Here is a 25,775-nt window from a genome sequence, read left to right as displayed (position 1 = left end):
CCTCTTCTGCGGCCTTCCTGGAGGGAGTGCCCCTGCAGGACATCTGAAAGGCCGCCACCTGGTCGTCGGTGCATACCTTCATGTCCCACTATGCCATCGTTCAGCAGGCGAGAGAGGATGCGGGATTCGGAAGAGCCGTGCTGAGGGCAGCTCACTGGTAACTCCTTCCCACCTCCGAGGTATTGGTCTTTAATCATCTATATGGGAATGGTCATGAGCAATCACTCGAAGGAGAAAACAAGGTTACTTACCAGTAACTGTTGTTCTTCGAGATGTGTTGCTCATGTCCATTCCACACCCACCCTCCGTCCCCGCTGTTGGAGTTGGCAGAAAGAAGGGACTGAGGGGCGGTAGCGTCGGCAGTGCCTCATATACTGCGGTATGCGCGCGGGGCTCCAGGGGGCACCAGAGCTGACCCTACGGGGTCTGCTAAGGGGAAAATAGTTCCGGAAACCATGCACGCTGGCGTGCACTCACCTATATTGGAATGGACATGAGCAACACATCTCGAAGAGCAACAGTTACTGGTAAGTAGCCTTGTTTTTTGGGAGGTGCAAGTCTTCCATTCTGATGACGTGTCCAGTCCACCTAAGTTGTGCTCTCAGTAGCATTTCCTTGATGCTGGATGTGTTTGCTCTCTCAAGAACCTTAGTATTGGTCACTCTGTCCTGCTAGTATATGCTCAAGCTGTTTCATGTGCCATCTATAAAGAGTCCATGTCTCAGTACCATAGAGGAGATATGCTAAGGCCACTGCACTGTGTAGATCTTCAATTTGGTGGGAGATGAATGTTGTGTTGGTCAAGGATGATTTGTTTATCAAAGAATGATCACTAGAGATGATACTGCCCAAATACTTGAACTGATTCACATTTTTCAGCTGTGTGCCTTGGGTGGAGATGGCTGGCACTGGGGCATTGGAATGAGGTGCTGGTTGGAACAAGACCTGTCTTCCTGAGGCTGATGGTAAGGGCAAGAAGCAGTGATGTTTCAGAAAATCTATGAATGATGAATTAATGGTCGTTTTGTCTATGGGCCATCAGGGCTCAGTTATCTGCAAAAAGTGCCTCGAAGAGAAGTCTCTCCAGCGTCTTGGTCTTAGTTTTAAGTCTTTGAAGATCAAAGAGAAAGTGATCGAGTTGGTAACGAATGTATATCCCCTGATCCAAGTCCCTTGTGGCGTGGCTTAGGACACTGGCAAACAGATTGAACAGCCCTCGAACAAGGCTTCACTACATTTGAGATTTCGAATGCGGCAGAAGATTCACCAGTGGAGAGCACTAGCACTGTCATATGGTTGTGGAACAGATGGATGGATTTGTATGACCATTCTTGGGCAGCCCAGTTTATGTAGAATAGCCCAGAGACCTTCTTTTTTGATATTCTCAAAACTTTGAGCAAGTCGATGAAGACTGCATACAGGTCCATGTTTTGCTCTAAACATTTTTCCTGGGCCTGCCTTATGACAAAAATCATGTGTGTAGTATTGCCACCTGGTCTGAAACCACACTGCTCTTCTGTTCAGGCTGTTTCAGGATGGGCTAAAACAATGCAATGCTCAGTGTTACGAGCTCGCTTAAATTCCTGAACTGCCTGTCATACGGTCTCATTCTGTTAGAGCTTCAGCAACATCTTTTGCGTCACGTAAACTTGTTCCTATTAGGGAACCTTGCAAGGGTGCTGCATGGAAGTCAGTGTACATATTCACTAAACATTATGTGCTGAATCTTGCTTCTAGAGTGGATGCCATATTTGTCAGAGCAGTGTTAGAGTTGCTATTCAGTTAGGATTCTGTTCCCACCTCCGGGGTTTTCAGCAGTGCTTTTCAAATTACCCGTAAGTGGGAATATGCAGCACCACTCGAAGGAATGAAGGTTATTTACTTGTAACCAGAGTTCTTTGAAATGACTCCACATATGCACCCTTCCTTCCCACCTTCCCCTGCAACTGAAGTCAATGGGAGATGTAGATGCCCGGCACTTCTACCAATAAGACATTCTGGAGAGCTGAGCACAGGGTTGAAAGTCAGGAGGCCTTCAGTTCTAATCCTGGCTGAAATTAAACACAAAATTCATGTACTATGAGGAATAAATAAGCTTAAGTATGTCAAACATTAAATGGATTGATTACTAACTGATAAATCTCAAAATATAATTGTAAACAGGGAATAATCGTCCAGTGAGTGTGTTTCTTGTGAAGGCTTGGAAGGATTGGTTCTTGGTCCTGTGCAGTTTTATCAGTGACCTGGAGGAAACATAAAATCATTACTGATAAAGTTTGCAGGTGACACACAGATTGAGGCCCTTGTAAATAATGAGGAGGGCGGTTCATGTTAGATAAATCTGGATCATTTGGGTAAACTGGGCACAATCAATATGTGTGTCAATACAGTCAAATATAATTTAGGAAGAAAGAATGCAGTCTATACTTACAGGATTGTAGAACCTTTTGTGGGAAGCACTGACTCTGAAAGAGACGTGGGGATCATAGCGGATAATCAGCTGAATGTGAGGTTGCATTGTGACTCTGGGTACATCTACACTGCAAAATGAGACCTGTGGCAGAGAGTCACAGAACCATGGTTAGCTGGTTTGGGCTTGCAGAGCTTGCACTACAGGGCTAAAAGTAGCAGTGTAGAAGTTTGGGCTTAGGCTGGAGTCTGGGCTCTGGAAACCCATGAGTAGAGGGAGGGTCTTGGAGCTCAGTCTCCAGCCTGAGCCTAAATACCTACCTTGCTATTTTTAGTTCCAGACCCTGAGCCTGACTCAATGGACCCCTGGCTCTCAGACTTGCTGCTGTGTGGCTTGTGAGTATTTTTTTTGTATCGGCATATCCTCTATAGGCTATTGCAATCCTTGAATGTGTAAATGGGAATATCAAGTAGGATAATTTTTAGCAATCTTTGATTTTACAGAATTTATTATGAAGTTTGACCAAACCAATTTTAATTTGGATAGACCTGCTCACTTAATACTGAGATGGATGGAATAGAAGTCCAAAGTACAGTAGAACCTCAGAGTTACGAACACCAGAGTTATGAACTGATCAGTCAACCACATACCTCCTTTGGAACCAGAAGTACAATCAGGCAGCTGCAGAGAGAGAGAGAAAAAGCAAATACAGTATAGTACTGTGTTAAACATAAACTACTAAAAAAACAGGGGAAAGCAGCATTTTTCTTCTACATAGTAGTGTTTCAAAGCTGTATTAAGTTAATGTTCAGTTGTAAACTTTTGAAAGAACAACCATAACATTTTGTTCAGTGTTACAAACATTTCAGAGTTATGAACAACCTCCATTCCCGAAGTGTTCGTAACGCTGAGGTTCTGTTGTATTTTAAAATTTTCAGAATTACAAATTCAGCTATCCTGTCTTCCATTATTTTATTTCTACAACATTCTGACATCTTGATGCAGTTAACTGTGACAGAACCTCTATTAGAAATGTAGATTTCAGGTAGAAATCTAGATCTTCTATTTTTAATGGTAGATAAGGTTGAAAACTCAAAATTATGATTCTTCATCCTCATGTTGGTGAAGTAATAGGTTTCACAGCATATCAATCCTTTTTTGATTTTACTGTTAGATCAACCAGACTTCCACTCTGACTGTGATCATCACTCTGTAGTTTGTTATGGACTACCCTATCATGTCTGGAAAAGGGCAAATATAGTGCCCATCTATAAAAAGGGGAATAAGGACAATCCGGGAAACTACAGACCAATCAGCTTAATTTCAGTACCCGGAAAGATAATGGAGCAAATAATTAAGCAGTCAATTTGCAAGTACCTAGAAGATAATACAAGTCAGTACGGATAAGTCAGTACGGATTTATCAAGAAGAAATCATGTCAAACCAATCTGATAGCTTTCTTTGACAGGATAACAGGATTTGACAGGATAAGCCTTGTGGTTGGGGGGAAGTGGTAGATGTGGTTTATCTTGGCTTTTGATACTGTCTCGTATGAGCTTCTCATAAACAAACTAGGTAAATACAACTTAAATGGAGCTTCAGTAAGATGGATGCATAATTGGTTGGAAAACCACTCCCAGAGAGTAGTTATCAGTGGTTCATAGAATCATAGAAGATTTGGGTTGGAAGGGACCTCGGGAGGTCATCTAGTCTAACCCCCTGCTCAAAGCAGGACCAACCCCAACTAAATCATCCCAGCCAGGGCTTTGTTAAACTGAGCCTTAAAATCCTCTAAGGATGGAGATTCTACTGCCCCCCCCCCCCCCCCCCCCAGGTAACCCATTCCAGTGCTTCACCACCCTCCTAGTGAAATGTTTTTTCCTAATATCCAACAGAGACCTCCCCCACTGCAACTTGAGACCATTGCTTCTTGTTCAGTCATCTGCCACCACTAAGAACAGACTAGTTCCATCCTCCATGGAACCCCCTTTTAGGTAGTTGAAGGCCACTATCAAATCCCTCCTCATTCTTCTCTTCTGTAGACTAAAGAAGCCCAGTTCCTTCAATCTCTCCTCATAAATCATGTGCAATCCCTTAATCATATTTGTTGCCATCTGCTGAGCTTTCCAATTTGTTCACAATCTTCCTGTAGTGGGGACCCCAAAACTGGACACAATACTCCAAATGTGGCCTCACCAGTGCCAAATAAAGGGGAATAATCACTTCCCTATATCTGCTGGCAATGCTTCTGCTAATGCAGCCCTATATGCCATTAGCCTTTTTGGCAATAAGGGAACACTGTTGACTCACATCCAGCTTCTTGTCCACTGTAACCCCCAGGCCCTTTTCTGCAAAACTGCTGCCTAGCCAGTCGTTCGCCAGCCTGTAGCAGTGCATGAGATTCTTCCATCCTAATTGCAGGACTCTGCACTTGTCCTTGTTGAACCTCATCTGATTTCTTTTGGCCCCAATTTGTCCAGGTCACTCTGTATCCTATCTTTACCCTCCAGTGCAATGGTTCCCAACCTTTTTGGCTCAAGGGCCACAAATACCATTTTTACAACTCTGAAGAGCCACCAGTCTATCAACTCCTAAGAAATGTATTGACATATACACCATTAAGGACTACAAATCACTACATATTTAAAGTAAACATTTAGTGAAAAGCAAATTAAAAAAAAATTAAGCTATTAAAAACAGTCGCAAAGTTACAACGTATGTCCAGTTTACGCAACTCTAATCTAATTTGACTTCTGTTGCTGAAGACCAGAAGCTAGCTAACTTGTTGATGTCTCGCTTCAGGTTAGTAGTTGCCAGTATCATCAAACCACTCAAATTTGTGTCTGTAAGGTAGGCATGATTTCTGTTTTTGATCAGTTTCATTGCAGAAAATGCTTGCTCGCACCGGTAGATACTACCAAAGTGACAAACATAATGCTGAGCAAAAGAAAGCAAATGTCTGAATTCAGTCACTGGAAGTATTTGCCAAAATGAAATCATATCTGCCGCATTGGGAAGGGCTGGAAGTTCTGTAAATCAGCTCTCCAGGGCAGTGTTGCACTTCAGATCTATAATTTCCAGGTGCTATTTCTCCTCTAGTGAACTGATCTTGTCAGTGGGAAATGTAAATGGATTTGTAAAGAGAGCCACATTGTTCTCCTCTGCTTCAAACTGACTAAATTGGGACTGAAAAATATCCAATGGTGCCTCAACTTTACTCTCATACTTGTCTGTATCAAGTCCATTGTCCACAGATCTCTCTCTCAGATACTCAGAATTGTCAATCTTTCTGTAAGCTAGCTGACCAATAAACAGCCTCAGCCTCATTTTAAAGGAAGCAACATCATTACACATATTTGTGAAGTTTGTTGCTTCCCTGAAGCTTCAGGTTCAAAGTATTCAGGTGAGCAGTAATATCGACTAAGAATGCCAAGTCATTCAGCCGGTCACTGTCTGCATTGGTAACTCACTGATTTCTGTCAGAAACTGAAGCACACTATTCTTCAATTCCCAGAAACGAGAAAGAACTTTACCTTTTGATAACTATTGGACCTCACAGTGCAGCAACAGTTCACCATACTCTTCATCTGTGTCAAGAAGAAACTGTCTGTATTCTTGCCTATTTAAAGTCCTGGCTCAAATTTTGTTCACACATTTCAGCACTGCATCCATCACAGGCTTTTGATTCAAACTTTTTCCACACAATGCCTCTTGATGAATGGTGCAATGGTACTTTAACAGTGGTTGTTCAAGGAACTGCTCCAACAGAGAAAGACACCCAACATGGCTGCCTGTCAGTGTCAGTGAACCGTCTGTGCAGATGCTATCCAGCATTCCCCAGTCCAGATTATTTCTTTCCATACATATCTTCTGGCAGCAAAAAAAATCTGTCCCTTTTATGGGGCCGTGCATTGACTGTGAGCAGCTCTTCAATGACCTCAAAATTTTCACTCACAGCTCGATGAAAAATTGCAACCTGTGCCATGTCAGAGATATCGTTAGGTTCATCCATAGCCAGTGAAGAAAACTTGCAATTTGAGGCATGAAAAGCCACTTGATCCTTGACATTCTCAGCAAGCTGTTCAACGTGTCTTGTGATAGTGTTATTTGACAGAGGTATGTCTTTAAATTTGGTCTCAACCTGCTTGTTGCCCAATATTCTGGCTGCTATTTTTAGGGTGGGCTTCGCGATTTCCTCTCCATCTGTAAAAGGTTCCTTTTTTCTGTCCAACAATAGACCACCTCATAGGAGTCAACAACTGTACTTCTGTTTTGATCATGTTCATTCACAAATAATGACTGCTGACTGCTCAGTGCACTCTCTTTCCTGGCAACATACTCCCTCTGTACATGAGAGCGGATCGGATATTTCGCATCAAGGTCTGTGTGATTAGTGCTGTAATGTCACTCCTAGTTGTATTTTTTCAACACAGAAATACAAAACCCACAAACCCAAACAGACTGATTTTCTGCCACCTCCCATAGTAAACATATATTCTTTCCACTCGCTATTAAACTCATGGCAAGATACATTTGCAGCTGCACTGTCCTCTGACTTTAATTTTTTTGATTCTTTTGATGCTACTGTGATCATTTTTACATCACTGTTTTACACGTACAAATTACTCACAGTATGTCACACACTAACAGACAAAGCACTAATGTAGATGAATCTATCACTGTATGCTGAAGCACATGGTCTGGCAGCTAAGTCACGGTGGGTGGCCTGCTAAGTGCAGGCCAAACCGGAAGGCACTGATTTTTAGAGTCCTGCCTCTCCTCAAGCATGGTGGGTCCTGGCTGCTCTGCCAGCAACAACCCCCCCCTCCCCCCCAATCATTGCAGCCAGACAGAAGGAATTCAGCGGGGAGGCATAGAGAGTACATTTATAAAGTCTGTGGATGTTACCAAGCTGGGAAGGGTTGAAAGTGCTTTGGAGGATAGGTTTAACATTCAGAATGATCTGGACAAACCGGAGAAATGATCTGAAGTAAATAGGATGAAATTCAATACGGAGAAATGTAAAGTACTCCACTTAGGAAGGAACAATAAGTTGCATGCATACAAAATGGGAAATGAATCCCTAGAAAAGAGTACTACAGAAAAGGATCTGGGGGTCAGAGTGAATCACAAGCTAAATATGAGTCAATAGTGTAACACTGTTGTAAAAAAAGCAAACATCATTCTGGTATGTATTAGCAGGAGTGTTGTAAGCAAGATATGAGAAGTGATTCTTCTGCTGTACTGTGTGCTGATTAGGCCTCAACTGGAGTTTTGTGTCCAGTTCTGGGTGCCCCATTTCAGGAAAGATGTGCACAAATTGGAGAAAGTCCAGAGAAGAGCAATAAAATTGATTAAGGGTCTAGAAAACGTGACCTGTGAAGGAATATCGAAAAAATTGGGTTTGTTTAGTGTGGAGAAGAGAAGACTGAGGGGGGATATGATATTGAATGGACATGAGCAACACATCTTGAAGAACAGCAGTTACTGGTAAGTAACCTTGTTTTACAAGGACGAATGAGAAAAATTGTTCTCCTTAACCTCTGAGGATAGGACAAGAAGCAATGGGCTTAAATTGCAGCGAGGGCAGTTTAGGTTGGGCATTAGAGATAACTTCCTAACTGTCTGGGTAGTTAAGCCCTAGAATAAATTGCTTAGGGAGGTTGTGGAATCTTCATCGTGGAGATTTTTAAGAGCATGTTAGACAAACACCTGTCAGGGATGGTCTAGATAATATCTAGTCCTGGTCTAAATGCAGGGAACTGGACTAGATGACCTCTTGAGGTCCCTTTCAGTGCTATGATTCCCTGTCCCCTTTCAATTATTCTTGTAAATTCTGAATCCCTCAGTAAACTTCCTTCTTGTGTAAAACGGGCAGTATATTTTAATCAAAGTTCTTCTCAGTTACAACATATATGTAGTAGTTAGATGCCAGTGTAGAGACACACTCTTCCTGAGAATTCTACTGAGTATTGTTGAGAACATGGCGCATCAGATGTCCTTTTCGGTCAGCTAGCTAGGTGGCAGCTGGTGGCTGCAGAAGAAATTTTGAACTTCTAAGTCAGACTGGAGGATGGTTAGGTCTTCTTTTTTCCCTATGAAGTTTTAGTGTGCTGACCATCCATGAATGAGATATCTGGAACACTTGCAGAAAAGAAACTTTCATCTTCATTTACTTCTGTTTGAGCAGTTGGCAAAATTTTCCATATACTTTTCTCTGCATTTTTGGGTGGTATCTTCAGCAGCTTGGATATAGTATTCTGTAATTCCTTTACACTGTTTTGTTGCCACAATAGCCTCTGGTTGCTGGAAGGAGAAAAGGTAGGAAAAGTTCTGCTCAGCCCCTGTAGCCCAGGGATGAAGCATGCTTGGTAAAGTTGCAATCTTTGGCTAATTCAGCTGCCAAACTCTAACAAATCTCTACTGAGCATGTGTAAACTGAGATTTCTCAGAGAATTATAATTTGGCCAGATTTGGGCTGTTTTTCATAGGGTTAGCAAAAGTCACATCCCTGACACCCAGGTTCTCCTCCTCCTCCTCCCCCCCCCCCCCCACACACACACACACACAGAGCCAAAATTCAAGCCCCTGCTCCAAAGCATGGAGTGGCTAGAGCGTCTTAAAAAAAAATCAGTATGGGCAAGACAACTTGTTTTTCCCCAACTTTGTTTTCAGAAAGTGCTGACCTGTTTTTGCTGAAATCTTTTTTTAAAAAACGTTCAGCTTGAAGTATACACCGGCATAGAAAATTTCAGACTGAATAGTTTAATTTTGGGAAAGTTTATAAGACACTGAAAACAGTGTCATGTAATGGAAAGCATTTGGCAGCCTTAGCTATAGACATTGCTTCCAGCACTATCATGCCATTAACTATACTTGACAGAAACTGTACATGACATAGATATGAGTTACAAGAGATAGAAGAACAGTGAGAGTCCTGTGGCACTTTAAAGACTAACAAATTTATTTGGGCATAAGCTTTCGTTGGCAAAAACCCACTTCCTCCGTAGAATATAGAAGAGATACCATATATATGTAAATGAGGGGGGAGAGAAATCCCTGACATACAGTTAAATATACTGAAAAGTAATTTCTCTATTCAGTAAATTCTCTATTCAGTGTTGATTTCAGTGTTCTTAAAATTAACAACGGTAGATACAAAGGAACAAACAAACTATTCCTGTAGTCTGCTCTCCTCCTGCCTTTGACAGTTACCTATACCTGGTCTTTCAAAGAAAAGTGAAATGCCCTTTCTTTCTCTTTTTATAATGCACCTGGTGACTTGTGCGATACTTCTTCGAGTGCTTGTCCGTTCCATGTCATGTCAGGTGTGTGCGCGCCACGTGCAGTGGTGCCAGATATTTTTTTCTCAGTGGTATCTGTAGGTCTGGTAGTTTGTTAGTTAGTGCCATGGGGACATAGCCTCAGGGACCAAACCATGTGCTTCACGTAAGAAGCCCATGCCAGTAAACGGTCCTCACCAAAGCTGTTTAAAGTGCTTGGGTGAGACCCATGTTTGAGATAAGCTCAGGATCTGCACCAACTTCAGACCTGGACAAAAAAGGACTGGGATATCAGATTTAATAATACTCCTGATGGAGTTCGCTCTTAGACCAGACTCTGAGCCGGTTCGCTCAGACTCTGCACCCAGCACTTTGGCATTGACTCGGAGTGCCCTGCCAGCACTCTGAGTTCATCCTGGCACTGGTCACCATCCCCAGTGCCGAAGAAGCGCCATAAGAAGTTGCGCACTGGAAGAGGGTGCTCCCTGGCCCCAAGAAGGACAAACAGGGAGCAGGGGATGAGATGAGACCTGTTCCAGGCGCCTCATCATCCCTGGAACTAGGGTTGGCTACAGCCTCACCCATTAAAGCTCCCAGTCTTCCCCAGGACCTGCCTCTGACTTCTGGCAATGGTAGGGAGACCCGGTACCTCACGGTACCATGCAGGCCCAAGGCCTTCTAAGTGGCTAAGGACTTAGTCACTCCTGGTGCCGCCCACTCCCAGAGAGGAGAGACCCCCATGTTGACATCCCTTGCCGGGATAGCTGGCTAAGAATGCATTCCAGGGACAAGCCCTTGCACAGATCCCCAATGCATTGTCACCGTTTTCTGGCACCCCATCAGTCACCGATGCCCCAGCAGCACTCACCATCACCTTGTTACTGTCCCTAGAGAACCACCATCAACAACTGGACTCTTGGTACTGGTCACCGGATGCATAGCACTGATCCCCGGAACCATGTAGTCAGTCTCCGGAATGCTGCTACCAGTTTTCGAAATACCATCGTCAATCCCCGGACTCTTGGTACGGATTGACTGAGTCCCGGCACCAGTGCACTAAAGAGATGGAGTTGAGGTTGGCACTGTCGTGGGCGCTAGGAGAGGACCCCTCGGATTCAGAAGGAGAGGAGATCACTTTACCCAGGTGCCAAGTGAACCCAATCACGACTAGGTTTCCTCTCGGGCTTGCCATGGGCTTGTGGCAATTCCCTTCCTCTCTGCCCTCTACATCTGAAAGAGCCGAGAAAATATATTATGTGGATGGCAAAGGGTTTGAATATCTGTACTCTCACACATCCCTGGGGTCGTTGGTAGTGTCAACTGCCAACAAAAGAGAGAGGCGCAGGGGCTGTCCAGCTCAGGCCCCAAAAATAAAGATGCAAAGATGCTTGACCTCTTTGGCAGAAAGATTTATTCGACCGGTAGCCTCCAGCTCCGCATATCAAACCACCAAGCCTTGCTGGGGAGATATGACTATAATATATGGCATTCCATGGCCAAATTCGCCAACTCCTTGCCACAGAAATCCAGGCAGGAATTTGTGGACATATTGGAGGAGGGTGAGATAGTGACCTGAGCCTCTCTACAGGTAGTCTCTGATGCTGTCAAGTTGGCATCCAGAACAATGGCTTTAGCCATCTCAATGAGAAGGTCCTCATGGCTGCAGTTATCTGGCCTGTCTGTGGAGGTCCAACAGTCCATCGAGGACCTCCTTTTCAATGGTGCAGCACTGTTTTCTGATCAAATGGATGCCAGGCTGCACAGACTAAGGGATTCTGGCGCCACACTCCGTTCCTTGAGACTGTATACTCCAACTGCTTCCAGGAAGCATTTCAGGCCCCAGCAACGAGAGCAGTTCGTGGGTCAGGCTAGGAGTCAGCCCTACAGGAAAAAGAACAGAGGCTATAAGTATTGTCAAGGTCAACCCTCTGCCACCACTTCCCAGTCGGGCTCAAGCTGCTACCCACAAGGGGGCAGGCAGGCCTTTGGAGGGTGTGCCGTGGATGGCCTAGCAGACTTGACTCCGGATCCAAACCTCCCCTTCCTTTCAAACTGACTTTTATCATACCTCCCTTCTTGGGTGGCTATAACATCGGACCAGTGGGTGCTAAATAGCATTGTAGTGGGATGCTCCCTTCACTTTATTTCACTCCTTCCCACCCCCGACCCTCTTCAGGGACCCTTCTCACAAGCAACTTCTCATCTAGGAGGTGCAAATTTTCCTACGGGTGTGTGCTGTAGGGGGAAGTCCTCTGCAACTGAGAGGGAAAGGGTTTTACTCCCGTTACTTTCTAATCCCAAAGGCCAAAGGAGGGCTATGGCCCATATTAGACCTACATCACCTCAACAAATATTTCCAGAAGCTGAGGTTCCGTATGGTCTCCCTGGCCTCCATCATCTGTATGTCACCTCATCATTGGTATGTCACTCTTGACCTAAAGGACACACATTTCCATTTTTCAGGGCCACAGACAGTTCTCACAGTCATGGTGGGAGACAACCACTACTAATTCACGGCTCTTCCATTGGACCTGTCAATGGCACAAAGAGTGTTTACAGAATGTATGGTGGTAGTTGCGGCCTACCTCATACATCAGGGAATACAAATTTTCCCTTCCTTTGATGACTGGCTCATCAAGAGTCGCTTGAGAACTCAGGTTTGGCACTGTATCACTATAATATGGGCCACCTGCCGACAGCTGGGCCTGTTGATGAACAGAAATCTACATTAGTACCAGTGCAAAGGATAGAGTTCATCAGGGCGGTCCTCCATTCCACCCAGGCTAGAACATTTCTCCTCTAGCCAGACTTCAATCCATGTCAGAGCTGATCGCCCAAGTTACAGCTCACCCCCTCACCCACAGCGAGAGTTTGCCGTTGACTGCTAGGTCCCATGGCAACATTTACCTACATGGTACAATATGGAAGACTGTACCTCGGACACCTCCAAATGTGACTAGCATCAGTTTATTCCCTAGCAAGACACACCTGGACATGATCCTTACTATCCTGACTTGAGTACTTACCTATATTGGCATGGTGGACGAATCCTGCCCAGCGCTCTCTTTGTTATCAATGCCTTGGGCTTAGGGTGGGGAACCTGCCTTGGCTCCCTCAGGGCCCAAGGCCTTTGGTAAGTAGAGGAGCTGACATCACAAATAAATGTCAGAGAGCTCAGAGCAATTTGACTAGCCTGCAAAGTGGTCCTTCCCCAGATGTCAGAAAAGGCAGTGCAGGTGTTGACAGACAATACAAGAGCAATGTATTATGTCAGCAGCATGCACAGAGGAACGAGATCCTCAGCACTCTGCTAAGAGGCACTCCACCTATGGGACTTCTGCATGTAACATGTGATCCGCCTCGAAGCCTGACACCTCCTAGGGGTCCAGAACATGTTGGCAGATGACCTCAGTAGGTCCGTCTCTTCTCACTACAAGTGGTCCCTGCACCCAGAGATAGTCAAGGTCATCTTCCAGAGGTGGAGAACTCCTCAGGTGGACCTCTTTGCTACCAAGCAGAACAGGAAATGTCACCGTTTCTGCTCCCTCCAAGAGCTCAACTATGGCTCGCTTCCCGACGCATTCCTCCTGCAGTAGTTTGGTGGCCTAATGTATGTCTTTCCACCGATCCTTCTCATCCACAAAGTCCTCATAAACATCAAGAGGGACAAAGCACGGGTCATACTTATCACTCCAGCATGGCCCCATCAACTCTGGTTTGGCATGTTGCTGGGCCTGGTAGTGGCAGGTTCCTTGGGCAGTCCTGGACTGTCCAGACTTGATTTCACGGGACCACACTCAGATGCTACATCATAACGCTTGTTAGATAAGTTGGTATTAACCTCAATTCACAGATGGAAAATAGAGGCACAGAGAGACTAATCAAGTATCCACTAATTTTTGATGCCCAACATGAGATATCTAGGCCTGATTTTTTTCCGAGTATTTAGTATAATAAAATATTTCATATGTTCAGAGCAGAGCTATCATTGACTTCATTTTTCTGTGAGTGCTTAGTAGTTCTGCATATCAGACTCTGGGTTCTGAATTTGGAATTTCCTCAGAAAATGAGGAATGTGAAAAGTTTGCTTAGGTGACTTGTCCAGCATCACATCGAACATTGCAGTAGTGGCAAAGATGGAATCCGGTTCTCTAAGGTGTCTATTGTTTTCATGCATCCTCCTAATTTACTACAAATCTTTCAATTTCTACAAAGAGCCATCAGTTTCTAAAGACAGAAGCCTCATTAACTAATGTTGTGTGAAGTTAAACACACTCAGCAGGATTGGAACCTTTAGACTTATAGACAGACATCTGCCACCAAGCTCTTAGTAACTGATAACAGTTGTAGGTTGTCAACCTCTGTGAACCAACCACTAGAGGGGGAGATAAAACACACATTTTGCCAGTGGTTTTCATAGCTATTTGCAGACAGCAACAGAAGAATTTCAAGATTTGGGAATCCTGGTTCAATTTCAAGTTCTGGAGGGGAGAATTTTCTCGTGCATGGGTTCCCAAACTGTGGTATATGTACCACTGGTCATATGTAAGCTTGTTGGAAATGGCAGCCTGTAACCGGCTGGGCTGTCCCCTTGAAGGGGTAATGGGACTGAGGGCCAGCCAATCCATCCCTATTCCATGACATCGCCCTTTTAAGGAAACTGCTATTCCAGGGAGTAGTAGACTAGTTAGGCAGTGGGTTCAGGTGTTAATCATGTAGTTACCTCCTTAACATGATAAAACTCAGTTGTTGGGTGACTCCAAGAAAGAGACACAGGGCAGACAGTCTGGAGGATGTATAGGAGAGCATCAAGTCAGAGAGAGAGGTTTCTGGGGTTGGGAACCAGAAGGGAGACTGGTGAGTTGGGAAAGCCTGCCTGAATCATAGCACAGCCCAAGGAGGGCTGTGAGGCCCCAGAACCAAGGGAAAGAAGTGTATGCGTTCAAGGCTCAAGGGAGGCTGTGTGGAACGGGATTGGAATCTGGATATTGGTGGGATGAGAAATATGCTTGAATCTCAGCACAGCATCATAAAGGAGAGCGGTGGAATCCCTTCCTCAACCAAGAGGAAGGAGTTGTGAGTCTAAGGACCCAGGGTACCCTTGTAACTTACTTATAGACAGAGCTGATCTCCCATGTACTGCTGGTCTCTTTTGCACTCTCCTTTTTCTCTTCTTTAGTTTTTATCTCATTTCCTTGACTTATTCTTCTCAGACTTCCCCTGCCCATATTAAACTTTTCTCCGTTACCACCACTTCAAGGCACCCTGCTGCTGCTGTTATGGTAGCATTTTCATGGTGTCCTCCTTTTCTAACTGTCATTTCCAACTGTCAGGGAATTTTCTTACAATATTTCATCCCTTCTCCTGTCTCTAGGACATCATCCAAATCATTCCAGTTTCTGTTTTAATAATGGTAGAGAGAAAAAAATCATCCCATGCATATCACATTACATTTTACATATTGTTTGGATGGGAAGAGTGAGTAGGCTCTTCCTTGGCTGCTGTCATTCTATAAATCTAACTTGCGGGCATGGCACAATAGCATGTGATATCAGAGCTCAAGGCCCATAGTACCTTCTTCTCTTGCAATCCCTTTTAATGAATTATATCTATGTGCCAGCATAAACCTGAACCTCATAGTTGTGCTGCAACAAATTGGATTTTTTTTAACTGAGTTACAACTGGAACCTGTTCAGTTTTTACAAAAAAATGGTGATGGCAAATGTATGACTTTATCCATGGTCTCATAAAACATTAGTTAACTTTCTGGGGTGTGGTTTTTAACTTGCTGGGGTGTGTATTCCTATGGAAGGGAAGAATGGTCCCAATGGGGAGGCCCTACAACTCTGGAAATAGGGGCCAAATTCCCTGTTCTGTCACAGACTTCCTGTGTGACTTTAAGGACGTCATATTGGGCCCAATTTTTAAAGGTATTTAGGTGCTCAAATGTGCAGATGGGCACTTAGTGGGATTTTCAAAAGTACCGAAGTGTCTGATTGCAGTGACCTATCTACATCTTTGTGCTCCAGACTTTAAATTTAAAATATTTTAAAATTTCATCCATAAGGGACAAACACAGAAAATCTTAAAAATGTGAAATTGAATACAAACAGGTGCAATGCTGTCTTCCCAAGTTTGCAGAGAGCCTGAAGCAGTGGTTCTGAAATGCTAGATTGGAATGTTCCCCTCTCAAGGGTTTACAAAGGACAAGCTGGGAAGGCATGGACAGATCTTTCAGTTGTTCTCAGGGTCTTGGATTTCATTTAAAACAAACAAAAAATTTGTTATGGTTGCAAAGGAAACCTTCAAAACGTGAATTGAATGTAACTAGGGCAGAAATGTCTGCCTGAGTTTGCAGAGAACTTGGAACAGCTCTGAGAGTTGTGAATTGCCCCATTCATCTCAATGGGCATTAATACAGATACCAATTTTTTAAATTGTAGAAGTTATCTGTTTCACTGCTTATTAAAGCATACAGGAAAGGTGAGGAAATATATTATGAAGATACACACTATCATTTCCTACGTTGGGAGTGCATGAAGGACTAGCTGGTGGGAGGAGAGAATAAAAATACTGGTGTAGCATAAAATATTGAATTTAATATGAAATAAATACAATGCACTGACTCATTATTCATTTTCATATTAAATATAGACCTTAGTTTTAAAATATAAATTAGGCTGTTTTCAGTATCTACGTTTTGCTGCCCTGGAGTTTTGCATAAACTAAAAGACCTTGGTGAAGAATTTAGATCCAGCTTGCTGCAGGGCTTGTGTGTACATTTATAGATGCATAATTTGTATATACTGTTGGCACTTAGCGTATTTTGTATTCTGCTCACACACTCTTCTGCAGCTTTCCTCAACATTTAGACTGTAGTGAGAAGTGGTTTACAATGAATGTCACTAATTTTGTTGTTGTAGTTAAATAACATAGGTATGGGGCATCAGAAGAGATAATTATATGGTTGTGATGATTGCTGCCTTGTTTTTAGGGTTCTGATGATTGCCTTGTAAAAATCTGGGCAACAGATGATGGAAGGTTGTTGGCAACTTTAAGAGGACATGCAGCTGAAATATCTGACATGGCTGTGAACTATGAGAACACCATGATTGCTGCAGGGAGCTGTGATAAAATGATCAGAGTTTGGTGTCTTCGAACGTGTGCACCCTTAGCAGTTTTGCAGGGTCACAGTGCATCCATAACATCACTACAGGTAACAATCTTTCTGTCTTTTTACAAATCACATAAGTGAGGAAGGGGATTACAGCAATAACAATTTTTTTCTGTGACGTTTGTTTTAATAAGAAATATGTAACAATAGGAAATGTTTTAAAGCGTGGACAAGGAACTTTTAAAATTGAATGATCCCTTTCATTTTTTTTTGCAATGTCATAAATGTGTGACAGACTCAAGACATGATGCCTGTCCCGAAGATCTTACAATCTAAGACCCCGATCCCGCAAAAACATGTGCTCCTCTTTATGCACGTGTAGTCCTGCTGAAGTCAATAGGACTACTTGTATATAAAATTTAGGTTCATAAGTCTTTGCAGGACCTACAACTAAGTTAGGTACAAGTGATGATAAATATTGGGTGTGGTAGAGAGAAGATTGTTAAGCATTAAAGTACAAGTTCATTAGATTATTTGTTTAATAATTCTCAGCACTTGTCATTTATAAAAAGAGAGCTTATTGTAAGGCTGTTTCTATTCCTTATATTTGCAAATGTCTTTCCTTGGGTGCTTGTCCCTATTGGTAAGTGCACATGCATCCAAGATTGGAGATTTTTTGTGATCAGTGTCTGTTTTGTCTGTGCTTGCACCCTGGCAGTCCTCATGCCACCATTCCAGTTCCTTCTCATCATCCTTGGTCTGAGACATAACTCTTTAGCTTAGCTGGTTAACTGCTGTAAATAGAAAAGTTAAATTTTATATTGGTATAGTTTTTCTTTCAGAGAAGTTTGCCCACTGGAAATAGTTGTATATTAATGTAGGTAGTAGAAAGCATTTAATACCCCTCCTTCTTTTGTTTAATATGCTGGGAATTGATTATGCCAAAATCTCACATCTTCAAATATTGTTTAACTTGTAAAGCGAGCACTTCTCTCTCAGTGATGACCCTTCTTGCTGTCTTTTTCTTCTGAGGGGACATGAGACTCCCCTAAAGTGCAGTATTTGTAGCTTATTTTCCAGAAGAACAAGCAATTCCAGGGAGATGAGTCTAAAAATGTTTCTTTTTTGCCTCTCCATGTGGGCAGTCTCAGATTTGGACCCATCTGACCCCACTCCTGTATAATGGTCAGAAGGACCAAAGAGTGCTCCATTGAGCTTGACTTTTGTTAGCTCCAGAGTACAAATAGTTAAGTTTGCCTTGAAGGATAGGAAGAACCAGGGGAAAGTTGCTGCAAAAATACCCTCCCAAGGAAACAAGAGGCAAAGCCCATCCTGTATCTTTATTTTTGTTTTTAAGTTGAAATTGCCTCTTCATTTCAAGATGAGCGAAGCTCCACAACCTGGTGCAGGTACAGATGTAGCACTGAAGGAGTGTGGAACCAACACTATGGCACTGATGTCATAGGGCCCTATGATCATGCCCAGTACCAAGTCTTTTGTTACGATATTCACTGTCAGCACCAGCTGCTGTCACATCGTTGGTATTGACTGATGCATTGTAGAAAGCAGATTAGTACTGAGTGCTTCATCAACAGTACAGAGTATAAACCAGCTTCACAATACTGATTCAATGCATGATAGTGGGGGACCTGTGAATATCTGAGCCCAAATTCCCCTTGCTGTCAGGAGGTTTACATATATTTTTGGTACAGAACTCAGGTTCTTCTTCAGTACCACTCTCCTTCTTGGTACTAACCTTAAGGGAGGGACAGCTTAATTTCACTCCCATTCCCACTGCTCCTCCTTCAGCATCAGAGGTATCATATTAATTGTCTGACTCCCGGAATAAAGTGAGAGATTCACCAACATATTCCCCTAGAATCTATTCATAAGAACAGCCATACTGGGTCAGACCAATGGTTCATGTAGCCTGTATTCTGTCTTCTCACAGTGGTCAGTGCTAGATGCTTCAGAGGGAATTAACAGAACAGGGCAATTCCGTGTGCTCCATCCCCTGTTGTTCAGTCCCAGCCTCAAATTTTGGCTTAGAAAGGTGGTCTAGGATGTCCCGTCATTCCAGATATAGGGATTATCAGGCTCCCTATATGCCCTGGTATCCATCTCCCTCCATCCCTTCTCTTTACCGGAACAGTGCGCATCAGAGGCCCTATGGTGTCGTTGGGGCTCTTATAGGGGACATCCTTTCCAGGTACTCTCTCAGAGAGTGATGAAGAGAGAGAAGCAGAAGTTGCTTAGCCTTATGAGTCTTCTGTGTAGACCCAACATCAGGAGGAGCTCTTTGAAGGGAAAGACCGGCTCAGGGAGGAAGATGGTTCGTTCTCTGTAGTCCTTTCCTCATCTTCTGCTGAGGAGGCAGTGATACCAGCTTGACCATTATGTTCTGATTATTTTAAGAGCTCATGAAGAGGTTTGTTCCAAATCCCGTTAGAGGAAGTCCTGAGAGGCTGTACAAAACTATTAAGACATCCTTCACACTACTATGCTGGGGCAAATTGTACTTCTGAATAATGATGCTCACTTGGAGCCCTGCAAAAACTGTATATCATACTCCTACTATTATTTCTTCTACTTCTAAAAAGACTGAGAAGAAATATTACTTCTACTTTGAGTGATTGCTCATATCCATTCCAATATAGGTGAGTGTGTGCCACCGTGCACTGGTTCCCAGAACTTTTTTTCGCAGAGGGACTGTCCCAGGACCAGGCGGCCGACTTTTCAATGGTCCTAGAGGAGGGCGCCACAGTGGTAGGGGCGGCCTTGCAGACTGCCAGCGATGCTGCGGACACCGCCAGCAGAGCCATGGCCTCGGCTATCACCATGCGGGGGTGTTCGTGGCTGCAATCTTCTGGGTTATCCCAGGAAGTGCAGCAGTCTATTCAAGACCTGCCTTTTGATAGGGCAGGCCTCTTTTCAGACAAGACACATGATAAGCTGCATGCCCTGAAGGACTCCAGGGCCACACTCAGGTCGTTGGGCCTGTATACCCTGCAGGCCTCGAGGTGACAGTCTCGGCCGCAGCACCAGACCCAGCTTCCCCCTTCCCCCCCCGGCCACCGCCCAAGCCCTCCCAGCCCTGGAGGGGCCGTGATAGAAACAGGGGCTTTGGCCGCCGCGACCGATCGGGGTCATCTGCGTCCAGCCAAGGGGCCCATCAACAAGCGCCAGTTTTTGATGGTTCACCCGAGGGTGGCACCAGTACCCTTCTTCTGGATCCGTCCCTTCCGTTTGCAGAAAGGCTCAGGCCCTACTACGCCAAGTGGCAAAGTATTACATCAGACTGCTGGGTCCTCGGCGCAGTTCTCAGGGGCTATGCTCTTCAGTTTGTGGCCTTCCCCCCAGACTACCCCCCACCCCGTCCCTCGTCAGGGACCCCTCTCACGAACAATTCGTGTTTCAGGAGGTGAATTCCCTTCTCCTCCTCGGGGCAATGGAAGCAGTCCCTCCTCAGGAAATAGGGAGGGGTTTCTACTCCAGGTATTTCCTCATCCCCAAGGCAAAGGGGGGCCTGAGACCCATATTAGATCTTTGCCATCCTAACAAGTTCATCAGATATCTCAGGTTCTGTATGGTTTCCCTAGCCTCCATCATTCCTGCACTGGATCCAGGGGACTGGTATGTCGCCCTCGACCTAAAGGATGTGTATTTTCATATTTCCATCCTTCCCACATGCAGGCACTTCCTCCAGTTTGTGGTAGCTGACTGCCACTATCAATTCTCTGCCCTGCCCTTTGGCCTCTTGTCTGCCCCCAGGGTCTTCACAACATGTATGGTGATGGTGGTGACCCACCTACGTTGCAGAGGGGTCCAGACCTTCCCCTATCTGGACGACTGGCTGATCCGGGGCAGGTCCAGGGCCTATGTGAGGAACAGCCTGGCGCTCACCTGCGTGACATGCATCAAACTGGGGCTGCTCATCAATGAGCAGAAGTCCACTCTCTCCCCAGTGCAGCACATAGCCTTCCTCCCACAGCCTCGCTTCGAGGTGATGGCTTGCATAATCGACCAACTCACAGGTCCCCCACGACGACGGCCAGGCACTGCCTGCAGCTGTTGGGACACATTGCGGCCTGTACATACGTGGTGAGGCTGGCTCGCCTCAAGCTCAGGCCTCTCCAGGCGTGGTTAGCCTCGGTATATGCACCAGCCAGGCACTCCTTGAACAGTGTGATCACTGTTCCCACACAGGTTCTGACTTCCCTGAACTGGTGGAGGACTCCCAAGGAAGTACTAAGGGGGGTTCCGTTCTGAGACTTGGCCCCATCAGTCACCCTCATTACGGACGCTTCGGAGGTGGGGTGCGGGGCCCACATCAGCAGCGACCTGAGCACCTGGGCTCTGGTCGGAGGAGGAGAGGAGTCTCCATATCAACGTCCGGGAGCTCAGGGCAGTCCGCCTAGCCTGCAAGGTGTTTCTCAGGTTCCTGAGGGGCAGGATGGTGCAGGTCCTCATGAGCAACACAGCGGCCATGTTCTGTATGAACAGGCAGGTAGAAGCGTGCTCCTCGGCCCTTTGCCAGTAGGCCATTCGACTTTGGGACTTTGTGGTGAGGCACGACTTCCACATATCTGCCTCTCACCTCCCGGAGGTCAGGAACGACGAGGCGGACTGCCTCAGCAGGTTGTTTCTACCCCGACACGACTGGTCGCTACACCCAGGGGTGATAAGTGTTGTCTTCTGCAAGTGGGGTGTTCCCCAACTGGACCTGTTCACATCGTTCTGGAACAGGAAGTGCCCGAGGTTCTGCTTGCCCTGGGGTCGCGATCCATTCTCCATCTCCGACACGTTCCTCATAGACTGGACGGGTACCCTGATGTATGCATTTCCCCCCATTCCGCTACTGCCCAAAGCCTTTTGAAGATCAAGAGGGACAAAATGGACGTCATATTGATTGCCCCAGCTTGGCCAAGACAGCACTGGTTCAGCATGTTGCTGGACCTGTCCATCGCCCCACCAGTGCCACTACCGAGGCGTTAGGACCTGCTCTTCCAGGACCAGGGTCGCCTGCTGCACCCGGACCTGGATTTCCTCCACCTGAGGGCATGGAGACTCTGTGACTGATGGAGGGAGAGAGAGCCTGCTCGGCGCAGGTCCAACAGATTCTGCTGGGCAGCAGAAAACCTTCCACTCAGGTTGTGTACCGGGCCAAGTGGAAACGGTTTATCCGTTGGGCAGAGTCCTGGGGCATCCCACCGAGCTGCTTACCTATACAGGCGATCATGGAGTACCTGCTCCACCTGAAGCTCCAGGGTTTAGCGCTGGCCTCCCTGAAGGTGCACCTGGCGGCCATCTCTGCCTTCCACCAGCCGATGGAAGGGAGGTCATTATTTTCCCAACCCATGTCAGTCAGGTTCCTTAAGGGGGTAGAGAGGCTGTACCCGCAGGTCTGTGACCCAGTGCCCCCATGGGACTTGAACCTGATCCTTGCCAGACTGATGGGACCCCCCCTTCAAGCCCATGGTACATGCCCGTTGCTTGTCTTCTTGTGAAAGGTAGCCTTCCTGGTGGCCATTACATCGGTTAGGAGAGTCTTCGAGATAAGAGCCTTAACCTCGGAGCCCCCCTACACCGTCTTTTATAAAGAGAAGGTGCGGCTGAGACCCCACCCGGCTTTCCTGCCTAAGGTGGTGTCCCAGTTCCATTATAACCAGGGTATCTTCATTCCCGTGTTCTTTCCAAAACTGCTTGGGTCGGAGGAGCAGCAGAGATGGCACTCGCTGGACATGAGATGAGCCCTCGCCTACTATATCGAGCGGCCGCAGCCGTTTCGGAAGTCGACACAGCTGTTCGTGGCAGTGGCGGACCGGATGAAGGGCTCACCTGTCTCCACCAGGCGCATCTTCACCTGGATCACCGCCTGTATTAAAACCTGCTATGAGTGGGCGAAGGTGCCGCTTCCAGGAGCTGTGACAGCGCACTCAACCAGAGCCCAGGCCTCATCTGCTGCCTTCCTGGGGGAGTGCCCCTGCAGGACATCTGCAAAGCAGCGACCTAGTCGTCTGTCCACACCTTCACGTCCCACTATGCCATCGTGCAGCAGGCGAGAGAGGATGCGGGCTTCGGCAGGGCCATCCTGATGAGAGCAACGCACCGTTGACTCCTACCCACCTCCAAGGTATGGCTGTTTAACCACCTATAATGGAATGGATATGAGCAATCACTCGAAGAGAGAAAACAGGGTTACTTACCAGTAACTGTTGTTCTTCGAGATGTGTTGCTCATATCCATTCCAAACCCACCCTCCGTCACCACTGTCGGAGTCGGCAGAAAGAAGGGACTGAGGGCCCGTAGGGTCAGCAGCGCCCTATGTACCACGGCATGAGCGCGGTACTCCAGGGGGCGCCAGAGCCGACCCTACGGAGCTAGCTAAGGGAAAAAAGTTCCGGGAATCTGTGCACGGGGTGCGCACACACCTATAATGGAATGGATATGAGCAACACATCTCGAAGAACAGCAGTTACTGGTAAGTAACCCTGTTTCTCTTTCCTTTTGGAGCAATAGAAGATGTTTCTCTTTAACACCAAAGTGAAGAATTCTAACTCTAAATATTTCCTTGTACCCAAGAAGAAGGGAGTTTGGAGGCCAGTCCTGGGCCTTCATTCACCATTTGAAATTCCGTAATGCTGTCGTTAGATATGGGAGATTGGTTTATAGCTGTTGACCTCCAGCATCCTTGTTTTCACATAAATATACATCTTGTACTGAAGAGATTTCAGATTGGTGGTTGGCCCAAATCACTACCTATATAGGATTCTTCCCTTTTGTCCTGACACCAGCACCGGGGCGTTTACAAAATGTTGGCTGTTTTCCTAAGATAAAAGGGCACAGCAGTCTATCCATATCTGGGAGAGTGGTTAATCAAAAGAAAGTCCTATCAAGAAGTTCAAAACTCCATGTGAATGGTTCTCCAGTTTTTCCAGACTCTCGATTTGAGAGTGAAAGAGGAAAAGTCAGTTTTAACACCAACAGGGTATATAGAGTTTATTGGCCTGATACTGTATTCCCAGACAGCGAAAGACAGTGGTTTCCAACCTTTTTGGCTTGAGGACCACAGATAATGTGGAGCGCAAGGGGAGTGCTGATCTCCCATCCCCTTGGCTGCAGCAAGGAGCCTGCACTGGTCTTTTAGCCCCACGGAAATGCACTCCGCCTGGGTCCTTTGGCAGCAGCTCCCTTCTGCAGCCAGCGGGAGGGGAGCCACCGGCCACTTTGAAAGCCCCTGCAGGCCACTTTTGGCCCCCGGGCCACAGGTTAGGAACCACTGTCAAAAGAGTACCTCACAACAGATTCCAGACTATGTTCAGCCTCATCATCCAACTTCAAGTGATTCCGCAAATTACTATAAGATCTTGCTTCAGTCTAATGAGTCACATATCTCTTGCGCTTCTGTGACACTGCATGGCAAACTGCATCTGCTTTTCATGTAAGCTGGTTGAGGATAGTATACACCCAGAGAGAAAACAGTCTGGACAAGATTGCATCATTTCCACAAAAGATTCTCTTTCCTTTCAATTTGTGGAAAAATTGCAGTGCAGTTTGTATAGGAGTTTCCTCTGTTCCCTTCCAACAAGAACGATGATGACAGATGCAAATTGAGTCTAGAAGAGTCACTGTTACATATATCAATATCCTGGAGCTCAGAGCAGTTTACACCGTATGCATACATTTCTTGTCAATGATTCAAGGTCAGCCTAGTCAGATCATGACCAACATGACTACAGTATTTTTCATAAACAAGCAGAAAGAGCACAATCATCTTTTCTGTGCTCGTAGGCAATACATTGTAAACTCCTCTGAGCTCCAGGACATTGATATATAAAAAAGAGTCTTTTTAGACTCCATTTGCATTTGTCAGTGGTTTATCTGCCAGGTCTGCAGAGCATATTAGCAGACAACCTCAGCAGATACTTTCCTACAGAGCATGAATTGGGAGATTCAGAAGTCTGTAGTTCAGTTCATTTTCCACTAGTGGGGATGACCAGCAGTAGATTTGTTTGCAACAGACAGGAACAAGAAATGTCAAAGGTTTTTTTTTTTGTGGGGTGGAGGATGGGTCAGAATCCAGACTCTCTGGTTGATATGTTTCTAATCTCGTGGTCACAGACGTTAATGTATGCTCATCCACTAATTCTTTTGCTTCTGAGGGCATTAAGGAAAATCAGAGAGGACAAGGCAGGAATTATCTTAGTAGCTCCTACATTGCTCATATTGTGTTGGTTCCCAGAACTACATTGCTTCTCCACTCATCCTCTGATTTGATTATTTCTGCTCTTGGACCTCTTTCTCTTCCCAGAACATGGGAATCATCACTAATCCTGATCCATCCTTCCTCAACCTAACCACGTGGTTTCTGGATGGATCAGGATTAGTGATGATTCCCATGTTCTGGGAAGAGCAAGAGGTCCAAAAGCAGAAGTAACTATTTGAGACTTATAGAAGCATAAATTCACACCGGTCAACCCAACCACAAATCTCTCCCACTTTGTACTGTACACTTTTCTTGTAGAATCTTTTCTACTGTTGATCAGAAAAACTTGCTCTTCTTATGCTATATTTGGGATTATATACTTTCATCAAAGACCTTGGAGGTCTCATTCAGCTCTTTTAGGGTACATCTGATGGCTGTTAGTGCCTTCCACATCCCTGTAGATAGCTCATTGTTGTCTTTGAGATGGGTTATTCCTATGTGTACTCTGTGATCAGCCCTTCTTCCTCTCTACTTTGGCCTCTTCCTATACTCTTTGGGATCTGTGGTTGAGAAAGGGCTCAATTGGCAATTGGTTACACACTGCTTTTTACACACTGTATATGGGTGGAGGGATAGGATGCATACATGAACTAAATGGACACTGCTAGCAGAAATCACTGTCATATGCGCACCTAGAATGGAATACACATAGGACAAAACATCTTGAAGAACTCCAGTTACTGTACAGGTAAGTAACTTTTT

At 45.4% G+C, this 25,775-nt stretch overlaps 1 protein-coding gene across 1 annotated transcript in view; it reads left to right on the top strand.

The window, feature by feature from the left end:
* PHIP (pleckstrin homology domain interacting protein) overlaps positions 1 to 25,775 on the top strand; it is a 327,383-nt gene that overhangs the window by 74,714 nt on the left and 226,894 nt on the right. Inside the window, exon 8 of the mRNA XM_067532638.1 lies at positions 16,688 to 16,909. Within this exon, the coding sequence (XP_067388739.1) occupies positions 16,688 to 16,909 (222 nt within the window). The remainder of the gene's footprint in view (positions 1 to 16,687; positions 16,910 to 25,775) is intronic.

The sequence above is a fragment of the Emydura macquarii genome, unplaced genomic scaffold (assembly GCF_026122565.2).
Source record: "Emydura macquarii macquarii isolate MOO-44397 ecotype Brisbane River unplaced genomic scaffold, CSIRO-AGI_Emac_v2 contig_3295, whole genome shotgun sequence".
Lineage (NCBI taxonomy): Eukaryota > Metazoa > Chordata > Testudines > Chelidae > Emydura > Emydura macquarii.
This window is presented reverse-complemented; position numbering and strand designations above follow the sequence as displayed.